At 35.9% G+C, this 24814-nt stretch overlaps 2 protein-coding genes across 13 annotated transcripts; one reads left to right on the forward strand and one right to left on the reverse strand.

Moving 5' to 3' along the window:
• The first annotated feature begins 1303 nt into the window (after positions 1–1303).
• LOC117328194 lies at positions 1304–19814 on the forward strand. Of its 12 annotated transcripts, XM_033885619.1 has the most exons (16): positions 1304–1377; positions 5771–7159; positions 7877–7929; positions 8087–8155; positions 10578–10741; positions 11400–11511; positions 11751–11891; positions 12546–12687; positions 12810–12941; positions 14171–14307; positions 14805–14945; positions 16957–17046; positions 17201–18364; positions 18412–18485; positions 18634–18758; positions 18806–19814. In XM_033885619.1, exons 2-13 carry the CDS (start codon positions 5902–5904, stop codon positions 17270–17272), a joined length of 2511 nt encoding a protein of 836 aa, XP_033741510.1. In that variant the 5' UTR covers positions 1304–1377; positions 5771–5901; the 3' UTR covers positions 17273–18364; positions 18412–18485; positions 18634–18758; positions 18806–19814. The 12 variants fall into 12 exon arrangements, with proteins under 12 accessions (XP_033741510.1, XP_033741503.1, XP_033741502.1 ...); XM_033885612.1 differs by having other exon boundaries at positions 18412–18805; positions 18843–19814; XM_033885611.1 differs by having other exon boundaries at positions 18412–18758.
• A 4068-nt stretch (positions 19815–23882) lies between these two features.
• Positions 23883–24512, reverse strand: LOC117328491 (uncharacterized protein CXorf38-like). The gene has a single exon (XM_033886027.1). It carries the CDS (start codon positions 24510–24512, stop codon positions 23883–23885), a length of 630 nt encoding a protein of 209 aa, XP_033741918.1.
• Between the last annotated feature and the right edge of the window lie 302 nt (positions 24513–24814).

Below are 24814 nucleotides of genomic sequence, written 5' to 3' on the forward strand. Positions count from 1 at the left end.
ATGTTATATATATGGATTTCATGAAGGCCTTTGACAAAGTACCACATCAACGTTTATTAAATAAATTAACAGGATACGGAATTAGTCAAAAGATTGTTAAATGGATTGAGGACTTCCTTAGTAATCGTTGCCAACGTGTAATTGTCAAAGGCAAATCATCGAAAACTTACCCAGTAATCAGCGGTATTCCCCAAGGAAGTGTATTAGGTCCAATACTGTTTGTAATATATATAAATGATCTTCCTGAAATAACAGCTTCCCAGTCGCCATTATTTGCAGATGACACTAAACTATACAGGCAGATAAACAGCAATGATGATGTTCAAATACTTCAAAATGATCTGGACAAACTTCAAATTTGGTCAAATACATGGCTACTGAAATTTCACCTAAAGAAGTGTAAAGTTCTCTCAATTAAATCTTCTGAGAAAAGACAATACTACATGTCAGGACCGGGTGAAGAAAAATTTCAACTAGAAAACATTACGTGTGAGAAGGATATTGGTGTCATGATCGACGAAGATCTGAACTTTAAAAAACACATACAATTAAGTGTCAACAAAGCAAATAGCATAGTTGGATTGATACGGAGATCATTTGTGTATTTAGATGAATCAATGTTTACATTACTATTTAAAGCACTAGTAAGGCCCCATCTTTTGAATATGCTGCGAGCGTCTGGAACCCTTTCAGAATTAACGATATTGATCTGATTGAAAATGTGCAGAGGAGGGCAACTAATCTCATCCCAGGGCTTAAAACGCTATCGTATTCGGAACGTTTGGAAAGATTAAATCTTCCAACACTTTCACATCGGAGAACTAGAGGAGATGTCATCAATGTTTTTAAAATAATGAACAATATATATGATAGTCGAGTAACGAAAAACTTTTTCCAAATGGACAATAACAACAGAACTAGAGGTCACTCCCAGAAAATTTTCAAAAAACGATGTCGACGAGATGCAAGGAAACACTTCTTTAGCTATCGAATTGTTATAAAGAACAATAATCTCCAAATGCTACATGTACATTGCACCGGACTGATATTATTTAATTATTATTTCTTTGTAATTTACTGGATATGGATATAGAGGCTTTCAGCCGGCGTCCATAATGTTTCCTAATAAATCCTAATAAAAAAAATCCTAAATAATGAACCTGTGTGGGATGGGATGTGGTTAAGTTGCTAATTTTACATTGTTAACCATGTGGTAGTTCTCCTATACGACATACCGACATACAACGTGCTATAGGCCTGGCTTAGTGGTGTGACACCTAAGTTCTGACTCATTACTCGGTCACGTGACTGGTAAGAGAAGTACCAAAACAAATATGGCGCTGTCACGGAGAATATTTCCACCCGGCCCAAGTGAAGGTACAGATACAGTATATATACATACGCAGGACGACGTGTCATGTTTCCTGACATCATTGGTTTATATGTCGTTTTGTTAGAAAAAGTGAAATAACTTGATCGAGTGTCATTTCTATGCGATGTTTGATAAAAATAGCTCACATTCCAACGATGAACTTGACAGCCATGGACAGATGGACATGCGGACGCTGGACGGACCACTACGACACTGGGGATCCGGTATCAACCGGTTCCACCGTCTAAAACACTTGTTTTTCAAACTGACATGATTCGTAATAAGTACAAATGACATAATCTATCATCTTCAGGGTAACCATTTGAGAGTATACTTCTGACTCCCCAAATTGAGATATGCTATTTGACAGTTTGAAGGGAATTGTGAATTTGACATATTTTGACCCTTCAGACTTTTGAGAAATACACATATATCTGGTTACTTGACTTCAGAAATCGATTAATGTCACGGGTCTACTGGATGCCCAGATCTTGAATTGTCAGTCCACTCTTGGTACATGATAATAATTGATATTTAGACTTTAGTCTATTAGAAATTAGTTTAAATGAAAAAGAACCTTTTCTGATAGTGGGTCTGTTATATTCAACTTCCAAAATATTTTTAAATAGCTACAGTAAACATCTATCTGTCAGAATATCCAAGTCTGGTTTCAGGGCCAGAGGAAATTCGTGCTACACCAGACATCTGTTAGAATGACTCCATGCAAGTCTAGTGTCTGAAAGCAAGACCAGAAACTCGCATTTAACTGAATTTATAGGCCTACTGATTTAAAAAAAATATTGCTGTATATCTTAAAATTAGAACAAACAATTTGGGCTGCTAATAAGACTAGGAAGCTTAATTTGATTATGTGAGATTGTAGATCCCTAACTGCGGTGCCTCCATTTTACCAAATTCTTGCAGTTATCGTCAGGCCTATTTTTGGCATTAAAGAATTCCGAAGCTGGATGTAAATGGAATGCAGGTCAGCTTAGCAGAGGCTATACATAGGAAAAAGATGATACACTTACCTTTAATATTAAGTAATGTAAGAACATCAGAAAAATATGATGTGAGGAAAATTAAGATATTTTTAAAACGTCAATATCATCTCTATGGAGACAATGTCTGAAAGAAAATAAGATCAGAATGGTTCCTAAAATCAATATATTTATTTGATGAAAGCTTCAGTTACAGCATTTATTGAAATATTAAAAGAATGTGTAAAACCTGACGACAACTACCACCTGACGAAAATACCTTTCATTGTTCTATATATTAAAAAATTCTAGAAGTTATGCCGAAGTATGTGATATGTTTTGCTTTCCTTGGGATGATTGTCAAAATTCCTTTGTCTTAAATATGTACACACAAAATTCAAGGGATATATCTGTGGCACAACAATCAATTATAGCATAGCCTTGTAGTTTTGAATTTGAAGAATCCTTTAAGCCATGGATGACAATGGTAAACTGGGGTGCTGATGATTCAATGTTCCCTAGTTGACCCTACCTACCTACTACCATAGTAATATATATATATGTAACAGAGAGCATGATTCATTCAGTTTAAATCATTGCCTCCGCTTGAGATTGAACCCAGGACCTCTTGCTTACTAGTCTTATGCTCAACCTGTCGAGCGAAAGATATTTCTTAAGCCGAGTGGTATATTGCAGCTAGTATTTACCAGCTGGGTTACATATATAAATCCATAGTGTTAATCACTGTAACACTAGAGTAGTAGACGAAGGGCTGCGGTGGCCAAGTGGTTAAGGTGTCCCAACTCTTTATCACTAGCCCTCCACCTCTGGGCTGCAAGTTCAAAAAGTTCGAAACCTATGAGGGGCAGTTTCCAGGTACTGACCGTAGGCACGTCCTTATACGACCCTGGCTGTTAATAGGACGTTAAACAAAAACAAAGAAAGAAACACTAGAGTAAACACGAGCTACATACAAGTAGGGTCAGTTACAGTCCACTAGGTTAAAATTCTTTATAAAAGAATGTTGTGTCAATACTAATAAAGACACAGCTAAGGTATCTTTCGGACATGTAAATCCGAAGGTTTTGTGGATAGAAACCACACATCATAGAACCATTGATAATTTTTCGACATACCTGACTGTCTTGGCATGCATATCAACATATAAACAGGTCAATCCACTCATTTTATAATCCAACAAAAACATTATACAACCATACTTGTAATGTGAATCATTTGATTAAAAGTAAGTTATTTTCAGCATGAGGAATTACCCTGTGTTGCACAAAATCTTGTCAGGTCACATGAACGTGATCATTACAAATATGGCTGGTAAATGTTTGCAAACTCAGGGTTCATTGATTATAAGATTAGTGGACTAGTTGAAAACATACAAAGAATTGCTAATTCGTGGGCCGGTAATTAGATTCTCCCGTTTTCACTATGGCAGGAGTTTTGATGTTTGTCGGCCCATATCAGATATATAAAAACCAGTTGAAACATCCGAAACCTTCGGATTACTGACGTGTGTTACTTGTGAAAGACCTTTCCATGGGTACTACATTCACGGATGTGCTGACCTTCACCATGACCTTTGACCTACTTAAAAAAAATTAATCTTGACCACAGTATGTTAGCTATATGACATAGGGCTATAAGACCTTTCCATTCATACTACATTTGCAAAGAGGGCTTTCATATTTGAAATGTGTGTTCCTTATGACAAAATTATGGTCAAAGTGATTGAAATAGCAAAAATCTTCTCAAGACCCAGATATGGTAGAATTATCTACAAATACTCTTCATAGATTGAAGGGTCTTCAGGTGCTATACCAAAATTGTGAATTTCATCACCCTGTAGTGCATATTTCTGTCTGGGGAGGGGGTAAAATTTACTACAGTTTATACAGAGAAAACACATTTTTTACTATCTTTGTTTAATTTCTTATAGAATTGATTACCTGGTTTGAACTATGAGTATGGGTATGGGATGGCAGTTTGATGGTATACATACGTGTATTCACAAATAGGCCCTGACTGACCCCAAGTGGCTGAGGTTCATAAATCAAAGTTTATTCAGATATATGTGTTGAAATTTCTATAATTTCCTTGTTTAGACCCAGACTTGCTAGAATCAAATTCTCTACAGTCTTAAATCTGCATGCAAGATATATATATGTTGGATAAGGCATTTTGATAATCTCACATGGCATGGTACAGGTGCGGGCATTCATTGTACGTCAGCTTATCAAAAATCAAGTGACAGTTAAGGCCCATGAGCCTTTTGTTTCTAGTAACTGCAGATACTAAAAGATCTGAAATTTGTCTTCCTTACTCTTTTTCTTGTAACGAGAAACAGGTGCTGTATATGATCTCTTTTTAAATCATCTGACCCAAAGGGCCAAAATGACCTATAGTCATTGTGTTTCATCTGTAAACTTTTCACATTTCAAACTTCTTCTCAAGTTACACCTGTGGGATTCAGCTCAAACTTGGTGTTGACAATGATCCCAAGATGATCTTGTGTTTATTTTTTTTAGTCATTCCGAAATCCAAGATGGTCGTCATGGCTGCCATCTTGTTAAACACAAACTTACCTGAAATTATCCCAACTAAGACTTAGTGATGTTACTTTTCAGGTCGTTCTGAATTCAAAGAAGGTCCCCATTTTAAAAAACACATTTACAGCATTTTCTCAAGTTCCATTTATATAAAAAATTGTGGGAATATTAAGGAATTGACAAGTTGCTTTGGCAGCCTTTTTGTAACATGATTGTGCAACAATGGTTTTTCTGAATAACACCTATTCAAACTTCTTAAGTTCAACTGGTGGGATCCAGTTCAAATTTGCATATAACGCTCCTGAGATTGTCCTGACAAAGTCATGTTATTTTTTTAGACAGGAAATAAGATCGTCATCATGGCTGCCATCTTGAAAAACATATTTTAGAGCTTTTATTGAAACTTGCGAGGAATTGTCCTGAGATGGTTCTGACAATTTATTTTAAGTGTTGTTACTTTTTTGTCGCTTTAGAATTCACAATGGTTGCCATTTTGAAAAACACATTTTCAACTTTTTCTGAAGATAAACCAGTTGAATTTATTTGAAACCTGCCAAGAATGATCCAGAGTGGTTCTAACAAAGTGTTGTTGCTTTTCAAACCTCTTTGGTTCTATGAATTTGATTTAGATGAAACCTACTAGGAATTATCCCAAGATAGTACTGACCAATTATTTCTATTACAGTATTGCACTCAGTTCCACTGTAATGTATATATATACTAGTACTGCTACTGATTATACAACACTTGTACTAGGGCCTTTGTAGTCAGATGACCATTAAAACCCATGGGTCTGCTGTTTATAATATACTGTAATAACCATCATATATAGCTAATAATTCTGTGGTCTGTTTCAGATTGAATATAATGTTGGTGTGGTAGAGATTTCACTGGATTCAGTCTCATTAATGATGACGCCTCCTACAACATGATGTAGGTTTACCTTATTTCACATTGACCTAGGTAAACACTTCTATAATCCGTTATAATGGCCAGCCTGGATTCAAGTCAATATTATCAGGGGGATGCAGTAGGCAAGCAACCCTCAAAGGCAAGCAATCAGTTTGGTAGAAAAAGATTTTTGCGTAGATCTGATGAAATAGATGAAGGAGTGCCACCTGGTGATGAGCAGTGTTCCAGTTTTCCAGACCTGGTTAACATGGCCAGCTCACAGGAACATGTACCAATATTCAGTGATTTCAGAAGCAATGAGGATCAGCTACCAGACCTGGTCAGTCCAGTCACGTCTCCGAGGATAGATCATCCAGTCAATATACCTTTGAATGGTGGTATCTTAAAACAGGACAGTGAACCAAGGGAGTCAACTATACAAGACAGAGCTACATCTGGTATATTAAAAAGGAATCCCACAGCACTAGACAAAGCTACTGAATCTCAACAAGGTGCTTACAACAGAAGTGTCAGTTTTCAAGACATAGAAAATTCAGAGGATGATAATCCCAATGAAGACGAGGCAAAAACTCGTCGTCGAAGTTATAAAGACTCGGGGTATGGATCCGATGGAAGTAAGAACAATTCCATGGGCTCACAGAACCATGAGGGAGAGGTATTTGATGTGGAAGAACACACCATGAAGGTCCTCCAGCAAAAAATGAATTTCAACCCAAATTGTGACGTTTTACCAAACCTTAGTATCATGTCATCAGAGACACCAACCAACTCTCTACCCTCTTCTTCTAGTGGGGAAAGTGCCTCTACTGTCTCAGGAGGCATTAAACATCAACCGGAATGTGAAATTCAGTCATCACACACCTCAAAGGAAGGGGCAAATATGCCATTTCTCTCTGTGTTAGGTGATGAGGAAAGAGAGGAGAGTTTTGCTGGCAATATTCCATTTGTAAGTATGTTATCATTCAAAGATGACATGAATTATATCAATAAGAATGGCAGTATGCCGAGCAATGTAAGTGCTAGTACAGGCAATGACAGTAGTGTGTGCCTTCCTAGTGACATTTCTGGTATGCCTGATCCAAGCTATCAAACCCCATCTTATCATCATGTTGTTAGTAAATACTTAAGTGATATTCAGAATTCCTCTGACAACATGGAGTCACAGGCACCCAGGTCTAGTGAAGAGGCAGAAGCACTTCCCAGATCTCCATTTAGTATGCTCATACAGATGATACAGAATGACAAGTCCCTACTAGAGAAGCATCTGGAGGATCCATTGGAGTTTCTTAAGTTTCTGGAATCCTTAAAGTTGTCACCAAACATGCCATCACCATGTAAGTATATTAACAACATGTATATAACAAGCCAGGCTCTGTTCAGATTAGATATTCATCCTCAAAATACATACCAATCGGATATTCTGTTTCAGTTGGTAATTTGCCAAAATTACAACATTTGTTTTATAATCCATTATTGGCATTACAAAGGCATTGTATTTGTATCAGTTCTAGACTAAATACTATCAGATATCCAGAACATCAATGCACAGCTTAACTCTAATCAATACAATAATGTAATCTCTAACATTCACTTATTTGGTTAAAAACAGTCACAATTACACCAGCCCTGAGGTTGGGAAAAGGCCATGGCACTCCTAGGAAATATTTATTAGGAGAGGCTAGATGGACATTACATATATAAATGTTACCAAAAATACAGCATAACACACTTCTCCCTTGCTTTGTCAAGTTTCCAAGAGATGGTGAGTAACATCATAACAATAAGACACTTTTAGGACCAGGGACCATCTTCTACAACTATACTTAAACTTATATAACATATTGTTCCATATAGGTAACAGAGGAATACAAACATCTAGCAATGGGCATAGTTATGTAGGCAGTAAACCAGTAAGTACCTAAAGCCAATAGAACACTGACTTTAGTCGGTGAGACAAAATCTAGCAATAGAGGAGTCATGGAGGCAGTAAACCTTTAACTAAAATAACTACCTGTAATTGTTGTAGTGAAGTCTGTTTATTGTTGTTTCAGACCAGCAACCCAACTCGGCCACAGGAACTGGAAGATCACAGCAACATAATGAGGTGAGGAGGTTGTCAACATATATACAAGTTATGTTAAAAATATTTTACCTGCCTGCCCTATTTTCTCAGAGAGATATTTTTTTTTCCTGATTACATGATGCAATACTCTCTGATACAAATTAAAGTGAGTAATGATTCTTATCCTGTCGTATTTCAGTCTGCCATTGACCTGGAGTACATTTCCCGGTGCCGGGACAGTTCCTGTTCTGACCCCAAATGTAACAAGGTAATTATTACAATTACAGTAAAAGCACAAACAAAAACGCCGTTTATTAACAATAATAAAGGCAAATATTTTCATCCAAAATCGACCCAAGTCTGATGATCATTACGGACCAAATCCAAGATGGCGACGTGCATTTCGGCTTATTGCATAAGTCGGTTAATCGGGTAAAAAAGCCCCCGCAAATAGACAACCCAATTAAGCGGAATGCACTGTATTACCAGACACTCCGTAATTATACCCCCCACGATGAAGTTGGTGTACTGGAAATAGCATCGTCAATCAGCATTGTCCGTCTGTTCAAAGACAGACATTGTCCATCTATGCATTCACTCAGTTTTCACTGGATCTTTTTGAAATTTTGTGGCAATGATCAGTACAACATGGAATTGGGCCCCCTAAAGTTATATTACAAAATGCCTCCTTTTATGAGAGTTATGCCCCTTTTACGTTAAAGATCAATACAAATTCGTCCAGCTATGCAGTCACTCAGTTTTCACTGGATCTTTCTGAAATTTTGTGACAATGATCAGTACAACACAGAGTTGTGCCCCTGAAGTTTTACAAAATGCCCCCTTTTAAGAGAGTTATGCCCCTTTTGTGAAAAAAATCAATACAATTTTGTCCAGCTACATGTATATGCATTTGCTCAATTTTCATTGGATCTTTCTGAAATTTAATGTCAATGATCAGTGCAACACAGAGTTGTGCCCATGAAGTAATTTAGTTTCAAAGGTCAAGGTTACTGTTACTATAAATAGAAAATCAGTTTCCGTGCATTAATTTGAGTTTCCTTGGGTCAACTGTATTCAAACATCTTACAGTGCATCCTTACTGAAAGTGCTTGCTTAGAATTGCTTTTCAGCTTCAAAGGTTAAAGGTCAAGTAGTTTCTGTGTGAAAACTTGAATTCCTTTGGGCCAATCACACACATGTGATACTTTTATGAAGACAATATGGGAATTTCCTTGTGGTTTTAAGGGAATTTAACCTAAAATAAGAGATTTTTTCCAAAATGATTGCAGAAGCGACATTTTTGAAATTTCAAGCTTATGTTACATAGTTAACGTTTCTTAGTCTTCTTTTATTTTGATACTGAATAAATGACACATCATAATCAAATATGTAATTCCATCAAATTTGTGAAAACCTATACTTGCAAATGTATGGTTTATCAATTCATAAATAATATCGTTTCCAGAAAAGAAATAATAATGGCAAATTTAATCTAGATGCCAATTAATAAAACTTGAAAAAGTCATTTTTTCACCACCAATCTATTGTTAATTTTGATTCAGAAAAATTGCATAGAACTTTTAAAATTTAAATGAATTAATTAACTCAATAATTGTTAATTTTATTTTGTTAAGAGAAATTGAAATTATGCAAGAAATACTTAAAACATTAAATTGTTCATTTTGACTTTTATTCAATGAAGAAAATAATTATTTAATTCAAAAATATCATGTAAAACTTACTTTACCTCTGCTTTTTCCATTAAATTATTATCATCAACTTTGTGGGGGCTACTTGGAGTATTAGTCAGCCATCCTCGTGACAGTCCTAGTTTTTTCAAGCTGCAGAACTTAACTTGCTAAATCACTGTAGATCATAATTCTATCTATAAAACAATGTTTTATACCGTTGGGAAATCTAGATCATTCCTAACATGGAGGAAAGTTAATACACTGGACATACACTGTAATAACAATAATGTGCAGTTCATACATTATACAAAGAAATGGGACAATTCATACAATATATAAATAAATATAGATGGTAAAATTCATACATTATACAAATAAATCGGACAATTCATAGATTATACAAATAGATGGGACAATTCATACATGATATAAACTGATGGGAATGTTCATACATTATACAAAAAAATGGGACAATTTGCAACTAGTCCTGAATGGAATTTGATAGGTTAAGGAGATATAATGTTGCATAAACAGAGGGGGGTGACACCCTTGGGGCCAGAGGGGCGGGGCTCAATAAGGGAATTGAGGTAAATCCTTTTAATTACTACTTGTCCTGAACGACTGAATGGATTTTGATGAAATTTGGTCTGTAGAATTACAGGGCAAATGATGAGATCTTATGTGTTGTATAGATTGAGGGTGTCTTGCTCTTGGACGCATTTTGAGAGGTAGAATATTGTTACCAATATTTCTCAGATAGTACTGATTGGAACTTTCTCAAATGTCATGCATGTGTAGTTTCCCACTGGTCCCTTGTTGTGCATGTTTATTTTTTATACTGATTGAAAAATAGAAGGCCAACAAGTAGCTATTTTGAATTCTGACAGTTGAAGTTTTTAATCACTCTTTGTCACCAGAAATCTCCCGATAACAATATGTACCACCAGGTATCACAATATTAAGTATGAATCATTACAGCTCTAGCCTTTCCTGTTACAGGTGCGTGAGGCTGTCATTGGTCTGACTCAGGCACTGGCTGGCCGCTGGTCACTGGAGTGTAATAAAACCATCCAACAGGTGGGCCAGGCCCTCTACCATCACACACGCAGCTGTGGTCAGCATCTGTACAAGTGTGGCATACCTATGTGTCACCTCTTACGCAGGTAATTATAACCACCACCACTTCGCTTCGATTGGAAATACAAAGGTTTGCTCTGATTTGTCAAAAACGAAAAACTTATATTTTCACTGCAAAACTTATATAGCTGAAAAGAGGTAGGGATATTATGGAAGGGGAGCCAACAGAGTGTTGTTAAACTTGGGCTGTGTAAAAACTTTGACATGGTGGCCATTTTATAACATGATTGCACAAGCATGGTTTTCCTGAACACCACTTCTTCTCAAGTTCCACCTGTGGGATTCAGCTCTGACTTACCTTAGATAATCCTGTGTTGTTATTTTTTGGGTCGGTCTGAAATCCAAGATGGATGCCATGGCATCTGTGGCCACCAGTACCTCTGTACTTGCTACCGCTTATATTACAAGGGACTCAAGAGTCAGATGACCATGAAGGCCCTTGGGCCTCTTTGTTTGAAAGTTTTCTTATTCATTGAAAAATAAGCTATTACAGAATGGTTGTGTACTAGATCTTTTGTTTTGAAATGGAAAAAATGTGGAAAAGTGAATATACCAACACATTGTAATAGCAGGTCACAAATTGTCTTGTTCCATATGCAGAAATATTTGAAATGCAAGGTTCCTCTAAAAGTTGAAGTTAGGGAATTGTCAGGTGGTGTATATGTGTCCCTCTCATTGTTACAGTTTTACCAGCGGTATTGAGGAAGTGTCCCAGTTCCTGATTTGCCAGACTTTGCCATGCCTTAGTCTTGGCCAAAGGTTTTACGAGTTTCCAGCCAAGGGAGAGTTCATACAGGTAAGGGAGGTTTACGGGGATGACTGGAGTTAAGTTCTTTTTACTTCTGGACTATTAATCTTGTGGATCCTACAAATGGAATCTGCTGGTAGAATTTACTCATGGACTTTTTGTGGATGCTTCTAGTAGAATCTTTTAGCTGATTTTTCTTTTGAATATGCTAGTGATCTTGACTAGTAGTTGGTGAAATGAACAAGAAATAAAGGACATAAAAAGTACACAAATACATTTTGTTGCAGCTTACGGCGACTGGCTCCAATGATGTTCTCCCTAGTCCTGATGTGATCCTCATCACTACATTTGGTAGCTATGGCAATGTGGCTCTGTTCACTGAAGAGGAGGACACCCTAGTGGAGAGTAAAGACCTGATACTGAAGCGTGTAAGTTTGAAGATGTGAAAATGAGCCAGTTCTGATCACCTCTTGACCTGATTTACTGGTTGTAACATGAAACTAAAGCAGTAGTTCTTGCTATTGCTTAGAATGATTAAACAATCAGTTTATTTTTCCAACGTTAAAGAATGATCAAATTGCATTTACTTTCTATCATTGATATTTTTGGTTAGCAGTTGGTTCTTTTTATACAGCCACATGTGTATTGTTTTAAATCATTATTTACTGATCATGTAGTTAATGCTTCAAAGTACCACCTGATTGGAAAATAGTTTAAATTCAGACGTACAAAAATCAACATCTTCGAAGGTAATTAGAAACCTGCATCTTCAACAAATTCCCCGTATTAATGGTTTATCAACCCCAAAATTGGAAATGAGAAACAGTAGATAATATGTAATATACTGATTGTCTTTGTACAGACAAAGGAAGTTCTGTATGACAATGGTAAAGAATTATAAGGTGTATCTTTTAGACAGATTAAAAAATCTCTGAACTAACTTTTCTAGAGAAATCTTTGTTTATAGAGAGGTTTTAAAAATATGATATTGATCACAAACTCAGGACAAAGGTTATCATTATAATTCTTAAATAGTTTTGTTTTTGTAGATGAATGATTTTGTCTTTGTTCTGTTTATGTAGATTTTGAAGAATGATCATGGTAGAAATAACTTAGCAGAGGTGTACAGGAAGCTGATTGGTGGTGGGCACCACCACATCATTCCCCACATGTGGCTCTACAACACCACTGACTACTTATACGTGTGTACAGACTTTATGTGTGGTAAGTGTTGACACTTTGATTGTTGGTGAGTTTTGTTATTTCTATTGAGGTAGTTACATACCTGTTGTAATATCAGTATGTAATTTGTTTGAAGTTTACTTGAAGCATTTTGTGTGTTTCAGGTGGCACACTGGCAGAGTACCAAGACTTCCACATTTTTCTGCAGCTAGATGAAGCTACGTTTATAATGCAGCAGTTACTCAGTGCTGTGACATTCCTTCATGAAAAGCGAATCATTTACTTGTACTGGACAGGTAAGCATACAAAATTCTTTCCAGTACAGTACATGCTTGTTAAGGAGGACATTTTGGTTTTTAATTGCTAGTTAGAGATATAGGTTAATTAACAAAGTAACTATTTAGTAGTTAAACAACCTGAAATCCATTGTAAAGACATCAGTAACACAAAGCTTGTGCACAGTGAACATAAACATCATAGCATCAAAACATCAAGTTCTACATTTGATTAGATGTCGGGAGGTAATTGGTCAAGATAAAAGGGGTCAAACATCAAACTTGATAATTTTAGGTCACCTGAGCCAAGCTCGGTGACCTTTTCCAATCTGGCTTCATCCGTTGTTAGTTAACATCTTCACATTTTCGACTTCTTCTCAAAAAACCCTGAACTATTTTTGATGAAATTTTGCAGAAACCTTCCTTTGCTAGTCTACCAAATTGTAAATCATTTGGTCCCAACACCACAGGGGCCTGAGGGGCAGGGCCAAAAGGGGTCAGATTGACTGATATTTCAAAAATCTTCTTTTCATGACCCAGATATGGCAGAATGATATACTTTAATGGATGAAGGATCTTAAAGTGCTTTATAAAAATTGTATGGCCCCTGGGTGTCGCATTCCCGCTGGGGAGGGGGTAAATTTTACTGAAGTTTATATAGGAAACTCACAAATTTTAGCATAATTTGTTTCATTTTCACTGGAAATTGGTTAGCATTTGGTCAGGACTAACTTTTCTCAATGACATGTCAAAAGGAGGTCAAAAATAAAAATATTAAATTAAGTAAATTTTCATCTCATATCAAAGAACATGATCTACTAAAACAGAATGTGCAAGTTTTATGATCATTAGATGAAAAATGATTGATGTATGGCACTTTGAAAATATAAAAATTTGCACATAAAAGGGATAAGCTCCTTTTTCTATACACATAATGCTTGATTTTAGATACATCGATAGCATGTATGGCTGGCTAAAAATGTTATGCTTATCTTTGACCTTGACATTCATTCAAGGTCACAGGGGTGAAATGATGAAAAAAAAATTTCTTTCAAAATGGTCAGGTTGTTGGTAGAGGCAGTTCAAAAGCAGGAAATATAGCTTAAATTACAGTATTTTGCCATAATTACTGAAATATCCCTCTGGGCCTGTTGTTCAACTTTAGAGTTGTTTCCATGAAAACAGGACATATCTTTTTCACATGGATATGGTAAACCCTATGACTTAGATAATCATTTCACTGTTTTCAGCCTCAAATGTACTATTTAAGGATACAAGTCGCAACCAAGTGTACCTGTCCAATCTGTCCATGTCACTCATCAGTAATGACAAAGTTGATGTGGCATTCCACAAGAGCTCACTTCCCGCATGTATTGTACCCCCTGAGGTGAGTGTATTGTAAACCCTAAGGTGAGTGTATTGTAAACCCTGAGGTGAGTGTATTGTAAACCCTGAGGTGAGTGTATTGTACCCCCTGAGGTGAGTGTATTGTACCCCCTGAGGTGAGTGTATTGTACCCCCTGAGGTGAGTGTATTGTACCCCTGAGGTGAGTGTAATGTACCCCTGAGGTGAGTGTAATGTACCCCTGAGGTGAGTGTATTGTACCCCTGAGGTGAGTGTATTGTACCCCTGAGGTGAGTGTATTGTACCCTGAGGTGAGTGTATTGTACCACTAAGATGAGTGTATTATACCATCTGAGGTGAGTGTATTGTACCCCCTGAAGTGAGTGTATTGTACCCCTGAGGTGAGTGTATCGTACCCCTGAAGTGAGTGTATTGTACCCCTGAGGTGAGTGCATTGTACCCCTGAGGTGAGTGCATTGTACCCCAGATTATATAGTTGTTTGCCTCAAAGCTGTTAATCTTCCCTTTATCTGCTCCAGATTGTGACAAGTGATGGTTACATGAACCTACAGGAGAGATCAGATGTGTGGGGAGCTGGTTGTCTATATGCGGAGATGCTGACTGGCAAGCAGATGTGGCAGCACTTGCGACATTCAAGTAGGGAGGCTGTATTTAAGGAGGTAGGATCAGTGTCTTCATTTAAACATTATCTATGTTGCACAAAAATGAAGTGGTTTTTTTCCCACTTTTTTTTTATACCCCCGCAACGAAGTAAGGGGGGATATACTGGGATCAGGTTGTCCGTCCGTCCGTCCGTCCGTCCGTCTGTCTGTAGACGCATTTTGTCCGGACAACTCCTCCTAAACTGATGGGCCAATTCCGATGAAACTTCACACAAATATTAATGATCATGTGTAGATGTGCATGCCACTTTTTTTTTCTCAAAATTATGGTTGCTATGGCAACTGGTTACTATAAACAGGTTTTCCGATAAGAAACATAACTTTAAGTTTGACCGGACAACTCCTCCTAAACTGAATGGTCAATTTCAATGAAACTTCACACAAATATAGAGGACCATGTGTAGATATGCATGCCACTTTTCTTTTTTTCCAAAATTATGGTTGCTATGGCAACTGGTCACTATACACAGGTTTTCTTATAAGAACCATAACTTTAAGATTGTCCGGACAACTCCTCCTAAATCGAAGGGCCGATTTCAATGAAACTTCGCAAAAGTATAGAGGACCATGTGTAGATGTGCATGCCACTTTATTTTTCTCAAAATTATGGTTGCTATGGCAACTGGTCACTATAAACAGGTTTTCTGATAAGAACCATAACTTTAAGTTTGTCCGAACAACTCCTCCTAAACCGAAGGGCCGATTTCAATGAAACTTCACACAAATATAGAGGACCATGTGTAGATGTGCATGCCACTTTATTGTTCTCAAAATTATGGTTGCTATGACAACTGGTCACTATAAACAGGTTTTCCGTTAAGAACCATAACTTTAAGTTTGTCCGGACAACTCCTCCTTAACCGAAGGGCCGATTTCAATGAAACTTCACACAAATATAGAGGACCATGTGTAGATGTGCATGCCACTTTATTGTTCTCAAAATTATGGTTGCTATGACAACTGGTCACTATAAACAGGTTTTCCATTAAGAACCATAACTTTAAGTTTGTCCGGACAACTCCTCCTTAACCGAAGGGCCGATTTCAATGAAACTTCACACAAATATAGAGGACCATGTGTAGATGTGCATGCCACTATATTGTTCTCAAAATTATGGTTGCTATGACAACTGGTCACTATAAACAGGTTTTCCATTAAGAACCATAACTTTAAGTTTGTCCGGACAACTCCTCCTTAACCGAAGGGCCGATTTCAATGAAACTTCACACAAATATAGAGGACCATGTGTAGATGTGCATGCCACTTTTTTTTTTCAAAATTATGGTTGCTATGACAACTGGTCACTATAAACAAGTTTTCCATTAAGAACCATAACTTTAAGTTTGTCCGGACAACTCCTCCTTAACCGAAGGGCCGATTTCTATGAAACTTCACACAAATATAGAGGACCATGTGTAGATGTGCATGCCACTTTATTGTTCTCAAAATTATGGTTGCTATGACAACTGGTCACTATAAACAGGTTTTCCATTAAGAACCATAACTTTAAGTTTGTCCGGACAACTCCTCCTTAACCGAAGGGCCGATTTCAATGAAACTTCACACAAATATAGAGGACCATGTGTAGATGTGCATGCCACTTTTTTTTCAAAATTATGGTTGCTATGGCAACTGGTCACTATTTTACTGGGTTATCTTAGTTAGCCTCTAATTAACAGTTCCAATTCACCATTGACTCATGCAGATTGCGGGGGTATTAGTCATCCTGGCGACAGTTCTAGTTTTTTTTGCATTCAGGAATAGGTTTATTCTCAGCTTCAAATTCAGTTTCTTTAAATACAATCTTGACTTCATTTCTGGGTTATATCTTTGAAGCAATTGAGATCCCAACAACATAATCATACATCAACAAACTGTTAGCAAATGGAACATTGACATTATTTTGATGGCTTCTCAAATAAACCAGGTGAGCAATACAGGCCCTCTGGGCCTCTTGTTTGTGCGAGTTGAGTTTACTATTAAATAGATTAATGTTTTATATTTAAAGATGATGGGTGGTGTGGACAACATGATTTGTGCAACCAAGGACACAGTACCACCTCACCTCAAAAGTCTGTTGGCTGACCACTGTTGGCAGGTAACTATAAACCATTGGGAATATTATTGATACGTTCATGCTACTGCTATTATGTTACTTGTACATAGATAGAATTAATGATTTGTTGCAACTGCAATATAGTTTTGTATTTGATTTAGGTTTATTATAATATTCTTTCATTTTCTTTTCACAGCACAATGTAGAAAACAGAATAACCGTGGCAGCTCTGCAGGACAAATTGGCTCAATTACTCCATCCTATGTAGCATGAACTTTCAGCTTATCAAACCCCATCCTACATAACATTGACTACCATCTCACTTCATACATCCTCAACTACCATTGATATTGATGTGTCGGGTACGGAACAATCTGACAAGGACACTGCCTTAGATAAAGAGAGGAAATTCATCCCCAGTGACACATCAGCTATTATAGAGACGTAGAAGACATATGCTGGACATATGAAAAGCCACCAGAAGGAAATGTGCCATGTATTTAACTGAATTTTTATGTATCAGAATGTATTTTTAAATTTGTTAGATATGTCTATATGACTTTTCTAAGGCATTTCGTGTTTTAGTAAAATAAAACTGATATTATATGTTGTAAGAGATAAAGAATGTATGTTTTTTATGGACTTTCTAGGTGATTAACATTAATGCATAAATGGCATTTATATTTATCTTGTTAATGGTAATATGTTAATTACTAATACTTCATGAAGTGCTTTTACCAATCAACTCCTGCTTCTACACGCATGCTTTCTTGTTATGTACTTGGTGCCCTACCTGTTAATTGTTATGGTCATGTCTCTGAATGTCCTGCATACCTGTCAACTCTTGATATTGTCCCGAGTCTCTCATCGCCATTTGTAACTGAACCTTTTAATCACCTGATCATGAACACAAAATTTAGCACTTTCATGCATTTCTTTAAAACTTTATTCAATGTCTATTCAACAGAGGTGTGAAATATGAGGAAACTTAAGGTGATAATTAGCTTGTATCAGTGTCCTATGGCTGATATTCTGAGTGATAACATCATGACTGACTATAATAAAGCGAACTTTCATGATAACTGGAATTTAAGGTATTGATGAAATTGTCAGTAAATCAAGATATTTTTAAAGAATATATAACAATCGGGAGCCTAATTGAGCTTCAAACTGAGGACATCTAGACATCTTGTCTATCTCCCTGGTCAATCCTGTGAAGGCTTACTGGACTTGTGATTTCTAAATCAACTTTTAAAAGGTGTAAAATCATTGTAAAGGTAAACCAGTTTTCATATGTAGATGTAAATCTTTGTTGATTGTAAAGTTAAGTCTTAGATCATAAGTCTGGGATCATTTGTAGGTGTAAAATCAAGATCATTGTATGGGTAAGTCTGGGATCATTTGTAGGTGTAAAATCAAGATCATTGTATGGGTAAGTCTGTAGGTGTAAAATCGAGATCATTGTATAAGTAAGTCTGTAGGTGTAAAATCGAGATCATTGTATGGGTAAGTCTGTAGGTGTAAAATCAATATCATTGTATGGGTAAGTCTGTAGGTGTAAAATCGAGATCATTGTATGGGTAAGTCTGTAGGTGTTAAATCAAGATCATTGTATGGGTAAGTCTGTAGGTGTAAAATCGAGATCATTGTATGGGTAAGTCTGGGATCATTTGTAGATGTAAATCTTTATTGATTGTAAAGGTAAGTCTTGGATCAAGGTAAGTCTTGGATCTTAAGTCTGGGATCATTTGTAGGTGTAAAATCGAGATCATTGTATGGGTAAGTCTGGGATCATTTGTAGGTGTAAAATCGAGATCATTGTATAAGTAAGTCTGTAGGTCTAAAATCGAGATCATTGTATGGGTAAGTCTGTAGGTGTAAAATCGAGATCATTGTATGGGTAAGTCTGTAGGTGTAAAATCAATATCATTGTATGGGTAAGTCTGTAGGTGTAAAATCGAGATCATTGTATGGGTAAGTCTGTAGGTGTAAAATCGAGATCATTGTATGGGTAAGTCTGTAGGTGTAAAATCAATATCATTGTATGGGTAAGTCTGTAGGTGTAAAATCGAGATCATTGTATGGGTAAGTCTGTAGGTGTAAAATCAATATCATTGTATGGGTAAGTCTGTAGGTGTTAAATCAAGATCATTGTACGGGTAAGTCTGTAGGTGTAAAATCAAGATCATTGTACGGGTAAGTCTGGGATCATTTGTAGGTGTAATATCAAGATCATGGTGCGGGTAAGTCTGTAGGTGTAAAATCAAGATCATTGTACGGGTAAGTCTGGGATCATTTGTAGGTGTAAAATCGAGATCATGGTGCGGGTAAGTCTGTAGGTGTAAAATCGAGATCATTGTACGGGCTAGTCAGGGATCATTGGTAGGTGTAAAATCGTGACTGTTGTCAAGGTAGGCTGAGGATACTGTGAAATCTTAAGGATCTCGAGAGAAGCAATCTCAAACAATCTGTTATAGGTCAAAGTTGACAGGTATGCTAGTTACATGTTCTACAGTGAATCTTGTCTAAACTGATCACAGAGTATTCTGACATTCTGTGTAATCTAAGTTAAAGTGTATATTTAGAAACACCATCTACTGCATAATTTTGCAATATATATATATATTTGATGAACATAGAAATGTTGTCTGTTACACAATCATGTTATAGATCTTAATTCTTTTTTGCATAATTATATGCAGGAGCTATTCATTGGACAATTTTTATGGCAGATGTATTGTGTTATGTACTGTAATAAAAATATTGTCTGTTGATTAAATTGATTTCAATGAAATCTACATCAAGATAAAGTTTGTGATTTGTTTTGTATTAACCAAAATGCTGAACTGATAGGTGTAAAGATGTACAATGAAGGTGAGATACAGACAGGTAAAACACACAGGTGAGGTAGAGATAGGTAAAATACAAACAGATGATATACAGACAGGTAAAACACAAACGGGTGAGATACAGACAGGTAAAACACAAACGGGTGATATACTGACAGGTAAAATACAGACAGGTGATATACTGACAGGTAAAACACAAACAGGTGACATACTGACAGGTAAAACACAAACGGGTGAGATACAGACAGGTAAAACACAAACAGGTGAGATACAGACAGGTAAAACACAAACAGGTGATCATGAGATACAGACAGGTAAAACACAAACAGGTGAGATACAGACAGGTAAAACACAAACGGGTGATATACTGACAGGTAAAATACAGACAGGTGAGATACAGACAGGTGATATACTGACAGGTAAAACACAAACAGGTGACATACTGACAGGTAAAACACAAACGGGTGAGATACAGACAGGTAAAACACAAACAGGTGAGATACAGACAGGTAAAACACAAACAGGTGATCATGAGATACAGACAGGTAAAACACAAACAGGTGAGATACTGACAGGTAAAACACAAACAGGTGACATACTGACAGGTAAAACAAACAGGTGAGATACAGACAGGTAAAATACAAACAGTTTCAACAAATTTTATTGACATGGAAAGAAAGGCGATATGATTAGACATCAGGCATAGCCTAGCTAAGTCTTCTCCTTAGTAACAATAGGTGGTAAGAAATACAGACAAATATAATGTATATGTACACCTTGATATGACAAATTGATTTAATGAATTAAGGGGAAGTAACTCCTTGAAGTTGTTGAGACTTATTCAATGTTGTTTAAGAGAGTAACCCTTTAGCTAAGGCTACTTAATTTTAAATACTATATTATTATGGTATCAGTGAATAATACAAAGCAATAAACTATTGATATTATTGAACATCAATATTTAGTAATATTGAATTTATCCTCCCAACAGATACAGGCCACACAGTACATATGCATAACACACTGGCCATCCACTGATGAGGCTCAAAAGCCAATTTCAGCAAATAGATATATATATTTGAAGTAGGGTTACACCAACTCTTGCAAATTAATAATATGATAATTTCTTAATCCATCTGAAAGGAGTTACTTCATGTTGATGATTACATCATCAAAAAGAAGAGACAGAAGAAGAAAAGAAATGAAAAATATTAATAACAAATATCAAAACTGCCCAAAGCCAATTCTGTCAAGTAGGTATTAAACAAGTGATATACGTAGTTTTAATTTACCCAACATTCCAACAAATGTGGAATAAGTTAAGTATAAACCTACTACTACTGTTAATGTGTGTGTCTACTGTTATAGTACATTAATGTGTGTGTCTACTGTTATAGTACAGTAATGTGTATGTCTACTGTTATAGTACATTAATGTGTGTGTCTACTGTTATAGTACATTAATGTGTGTCTACTGTTATAGTACATTAATGTATGTCTACTGTTATAGTACATTAATGTATGTCTACTGTTATAGTACATTAATGTTGATGTGTCTACTGTTATAGTACATTAATGTGTGTGTCTACTGTTATAGTACATTAATGTGTGTGTCTACTGTTATAGTACATTAATGTGTGTGTCTACTGTTATAGTACATTAATGTTGATGTGTCTACTGTTATAGTACATTAATGTTGATGTGTCTACTGTTATAGTACATTAATGTGTGTGTCTACTGTTATAGTACATTAATGTGTGTGTCTACTGTTACAGTACATTAATGTGTATGTCTACTGTTATAGTACATTAATGTGTGTGTCTACTGTTATTGTACATTAATGTGTGTGTCTACTGTTATAGTACATTAATGTCTGTCTACTGTTATAGTACATTAATGTGTGTGTCTACTGTTATAGTACATTAATGTGTGTGTCTACTGTTAAAGTACATTAATGTGTGTGTCTACTGTTATAGTACATTAATGTGTGTGTCTACTGTTATAGTACATTAATGTTGATGTGTCTACTGTTATAGTACATTAATGTGTGTGTCTACTGTTATAGTACATTAATGTGTGTGTCTACTGTTATAGTACATTAATGTGTGTGTCTACTGTTATAGTACATTAATGTTGATGTGTCTACTGTTATAGTACATTAATGTGTGTGTCTACTGTTATAGTACATTAATGTTGATGTGTCTACTGTTATAGTACATTAATGTGTGTGTCTACTGTTATAGTACATTAATGTTGATGTGTCTACTGTTATAGTACATTAATGTGTATGTCTACTGTTATAGTACATTAATGTTGATGTGTCTACTGTTATAGTACATTAATTTTGATGTGTCTACTGTTATAGTACATTAATGTGTATGTCTACTGTTATAATACATTAATGTGTGTGTCTACTGTTATAGTACATTAATGTGTGTCTACTGTTATAGTACATTAATGTGTGTGTTTACTGTTATAGTACATTAATGTGTGTGTCTACTGTTATAGTACATTAATGTGTATGTCTACTGTTATAATACATTAATGTGTGTGTCTACTGTTATAGTACATTAATGTGTTTGTCTACTGTCATAGTACATTAATGTGTGTGTCTACTGTTATAGTACATTAATGTGTGTGTCTACTGTTATAGTACATTAATGTGTATGTCTACTGTTATAGTACAGTAATGTGTGTCTACTGTTATAGTACATTAATGTGTGTGTCTACTGTTATAGTACATTAATGTGTGTGTCTACTGTTATAGTACATTAATGTGTGTGTCTACTGTTATAGTACATTAATGTGTGTGTCTACTGTTATAGTACATTAATGTTGATGTGTCTACTGTTATAGTACATTAATGTGTGTGTCTACTGTTATAGTACATTAATGTTGATGTGTCTACTGTTATAGTACATTAATGTTGATGTGTCTACTGTTATAGTACATTAATGTGTGTGTCTACTGTTATAGTACATTAATGTTGATGTGTCTACTGTTATAGTACATTAATGTGTGTCTACTGTTATAGTACATTAATGTGTGTGTCTACTGTTAAAGTACATTAATGTGTGTGTCTACTGTTATAGTACATTAATGTGTGTCTACTGTTATAGTACATTAATGTGTGTGTCTACTGTTATAGTACATTAATGTTGATGTGTCTACTGTTATAGTACATTAATGTGTGTGTCTACTGTTATAGTACATTAATGTGTGTGTCTACTGTTATAGTACATTAATGTGTGTGTCTACTGTTATAGTACATTAATGTTGATGTGTCTACTGTTATAGTACATTAATGTGTGTGTCTACTGTTATAGTACATTAATGTGTATGTCTACTGTTATTGTACATTAATGTGTGTGTCTACTGTTATAGTACATTAATGTCTGTCTACTGTTATAGTACATTAATGTCGATGTGTCTACAGTTATAGTACATTAATGTGTGTGTCTACTGTTATAGTACATTACTGTGTATGTCTACTGTTATAGTACATTAATGTGTGTGTCTACTGTTATAGTACATTAATGTGTGTGTCTACTGTTATAGTACATTAATGTGTGTGTCTACTGTTATAGTACAGTAATGCGTGTCTACTGTTATAGTACATTAATGTGTGTGTCTACTGTTATAGTACATAAATGTGTATGTCTACTGTTATAGTACATTAATGTGTGTGTCTACTGTTATAGTACATTAATGTGTGTGTCTACAGTTATAGTACATTAATGTGTATGTCTACTGTTATAGTACATTAATGTTGATGTGTCTACTGTTATAGTACATTACTGTGTGTGTCTACTGTTATAGTACATTACTGTGTATGTCTACTGTTATAGTACATTAATGTGTGTGTCTACTGTTATAGTACATTAATGTGTGTGTCTACTGTTATAGTACATTAATGTGTGTGTCTACTGTTATAGTACATTAATGTTGATGTGTCTACTGTTATCGTACATAATATGTGTGTCTACTGTAAAAGTACATTAAGTTTGATGTGTCTATGGTCTGACTCGAGTTACAGTACTGTAGTTTTAGGAACCTTAGTGAGCAGAATCATGAGTTTTAAGGCATGGTTTCCAGAGCGAGTGTTTGTTACATCTGGTAATTCTAACAACTGTATCATTGTCTTTAACGCTTTGTCTTTTTCGAGTTTGTTGATATGTAATCTGCCCTGTCTCACACCCCGTACTGCCTGGCACACTTCCACAGGGATGCTGAAGGCGTTACAGTTGTTAAGTATGTGTATACTGACAGCCAGGTCAGAGGTATAGTGTGGTGTGCCCTTCCACCAGTAAGGACCGTACATCTTAACCATCTCGTTCACACTCTCTGGCCACTCTGACGAGTTCACGTTACTCCAGTGTATCTGATCCTCCTTGGTGTTGTACCTGTGGTGTTTTAAGATCTGATTCCGCCATTCTGTACATGTGGGACACCAATCAGAGAGGTCCCAACTTCGTATACTGCAGTTATCATTACACTTCCCCAGTCCAGCACAGGGCCCCAACTTTATACTGCTGTGGAGATTTGTCAAAGTGTCTTTTAGATAATCCACCATTCCGTGGGTAGTCGTGGAAATACCCACTGACACTTCATGCCAGTTTTGGAATTTGCTTTCCTGTGACTGCTCTCTTGGTAGTGACATTTACTGTAAAACAGTGGTGGATTGATAATGGTATATCGCACACATTTTATGTAATAAGATAAGACACGCAGTGTTGTACAGCATATATACAAGGAGGACAGACACCGGATGCTTGTATATCATGGATGTTTTACTGTGAAAAAAATATCGTACCTCGGCCTTATAAATATTTATAAGGCCGAGGTACGATATTTTTTTTCAAATTAAGCATACGATTGTAATACAATAATTTACTCGTCTATAATGAAACATTTGAATTAGAAATATCATAATCATGTCCACAAGTACCTGTGTTACTACCT

Source organism: Pecten maximus, chromosome 5 (assembly GCF_902652985.1).
Source record: "Pecten maximus chromosome 5, xPecMax1.1, whole genome shotgun sequence".
Classification (NCBI taxonomy): Eukaryota; Metazoa; Mollusca; class Bivalvia; order Pectinida; family Pectinidae; genus Pecten; species Pecten maximus.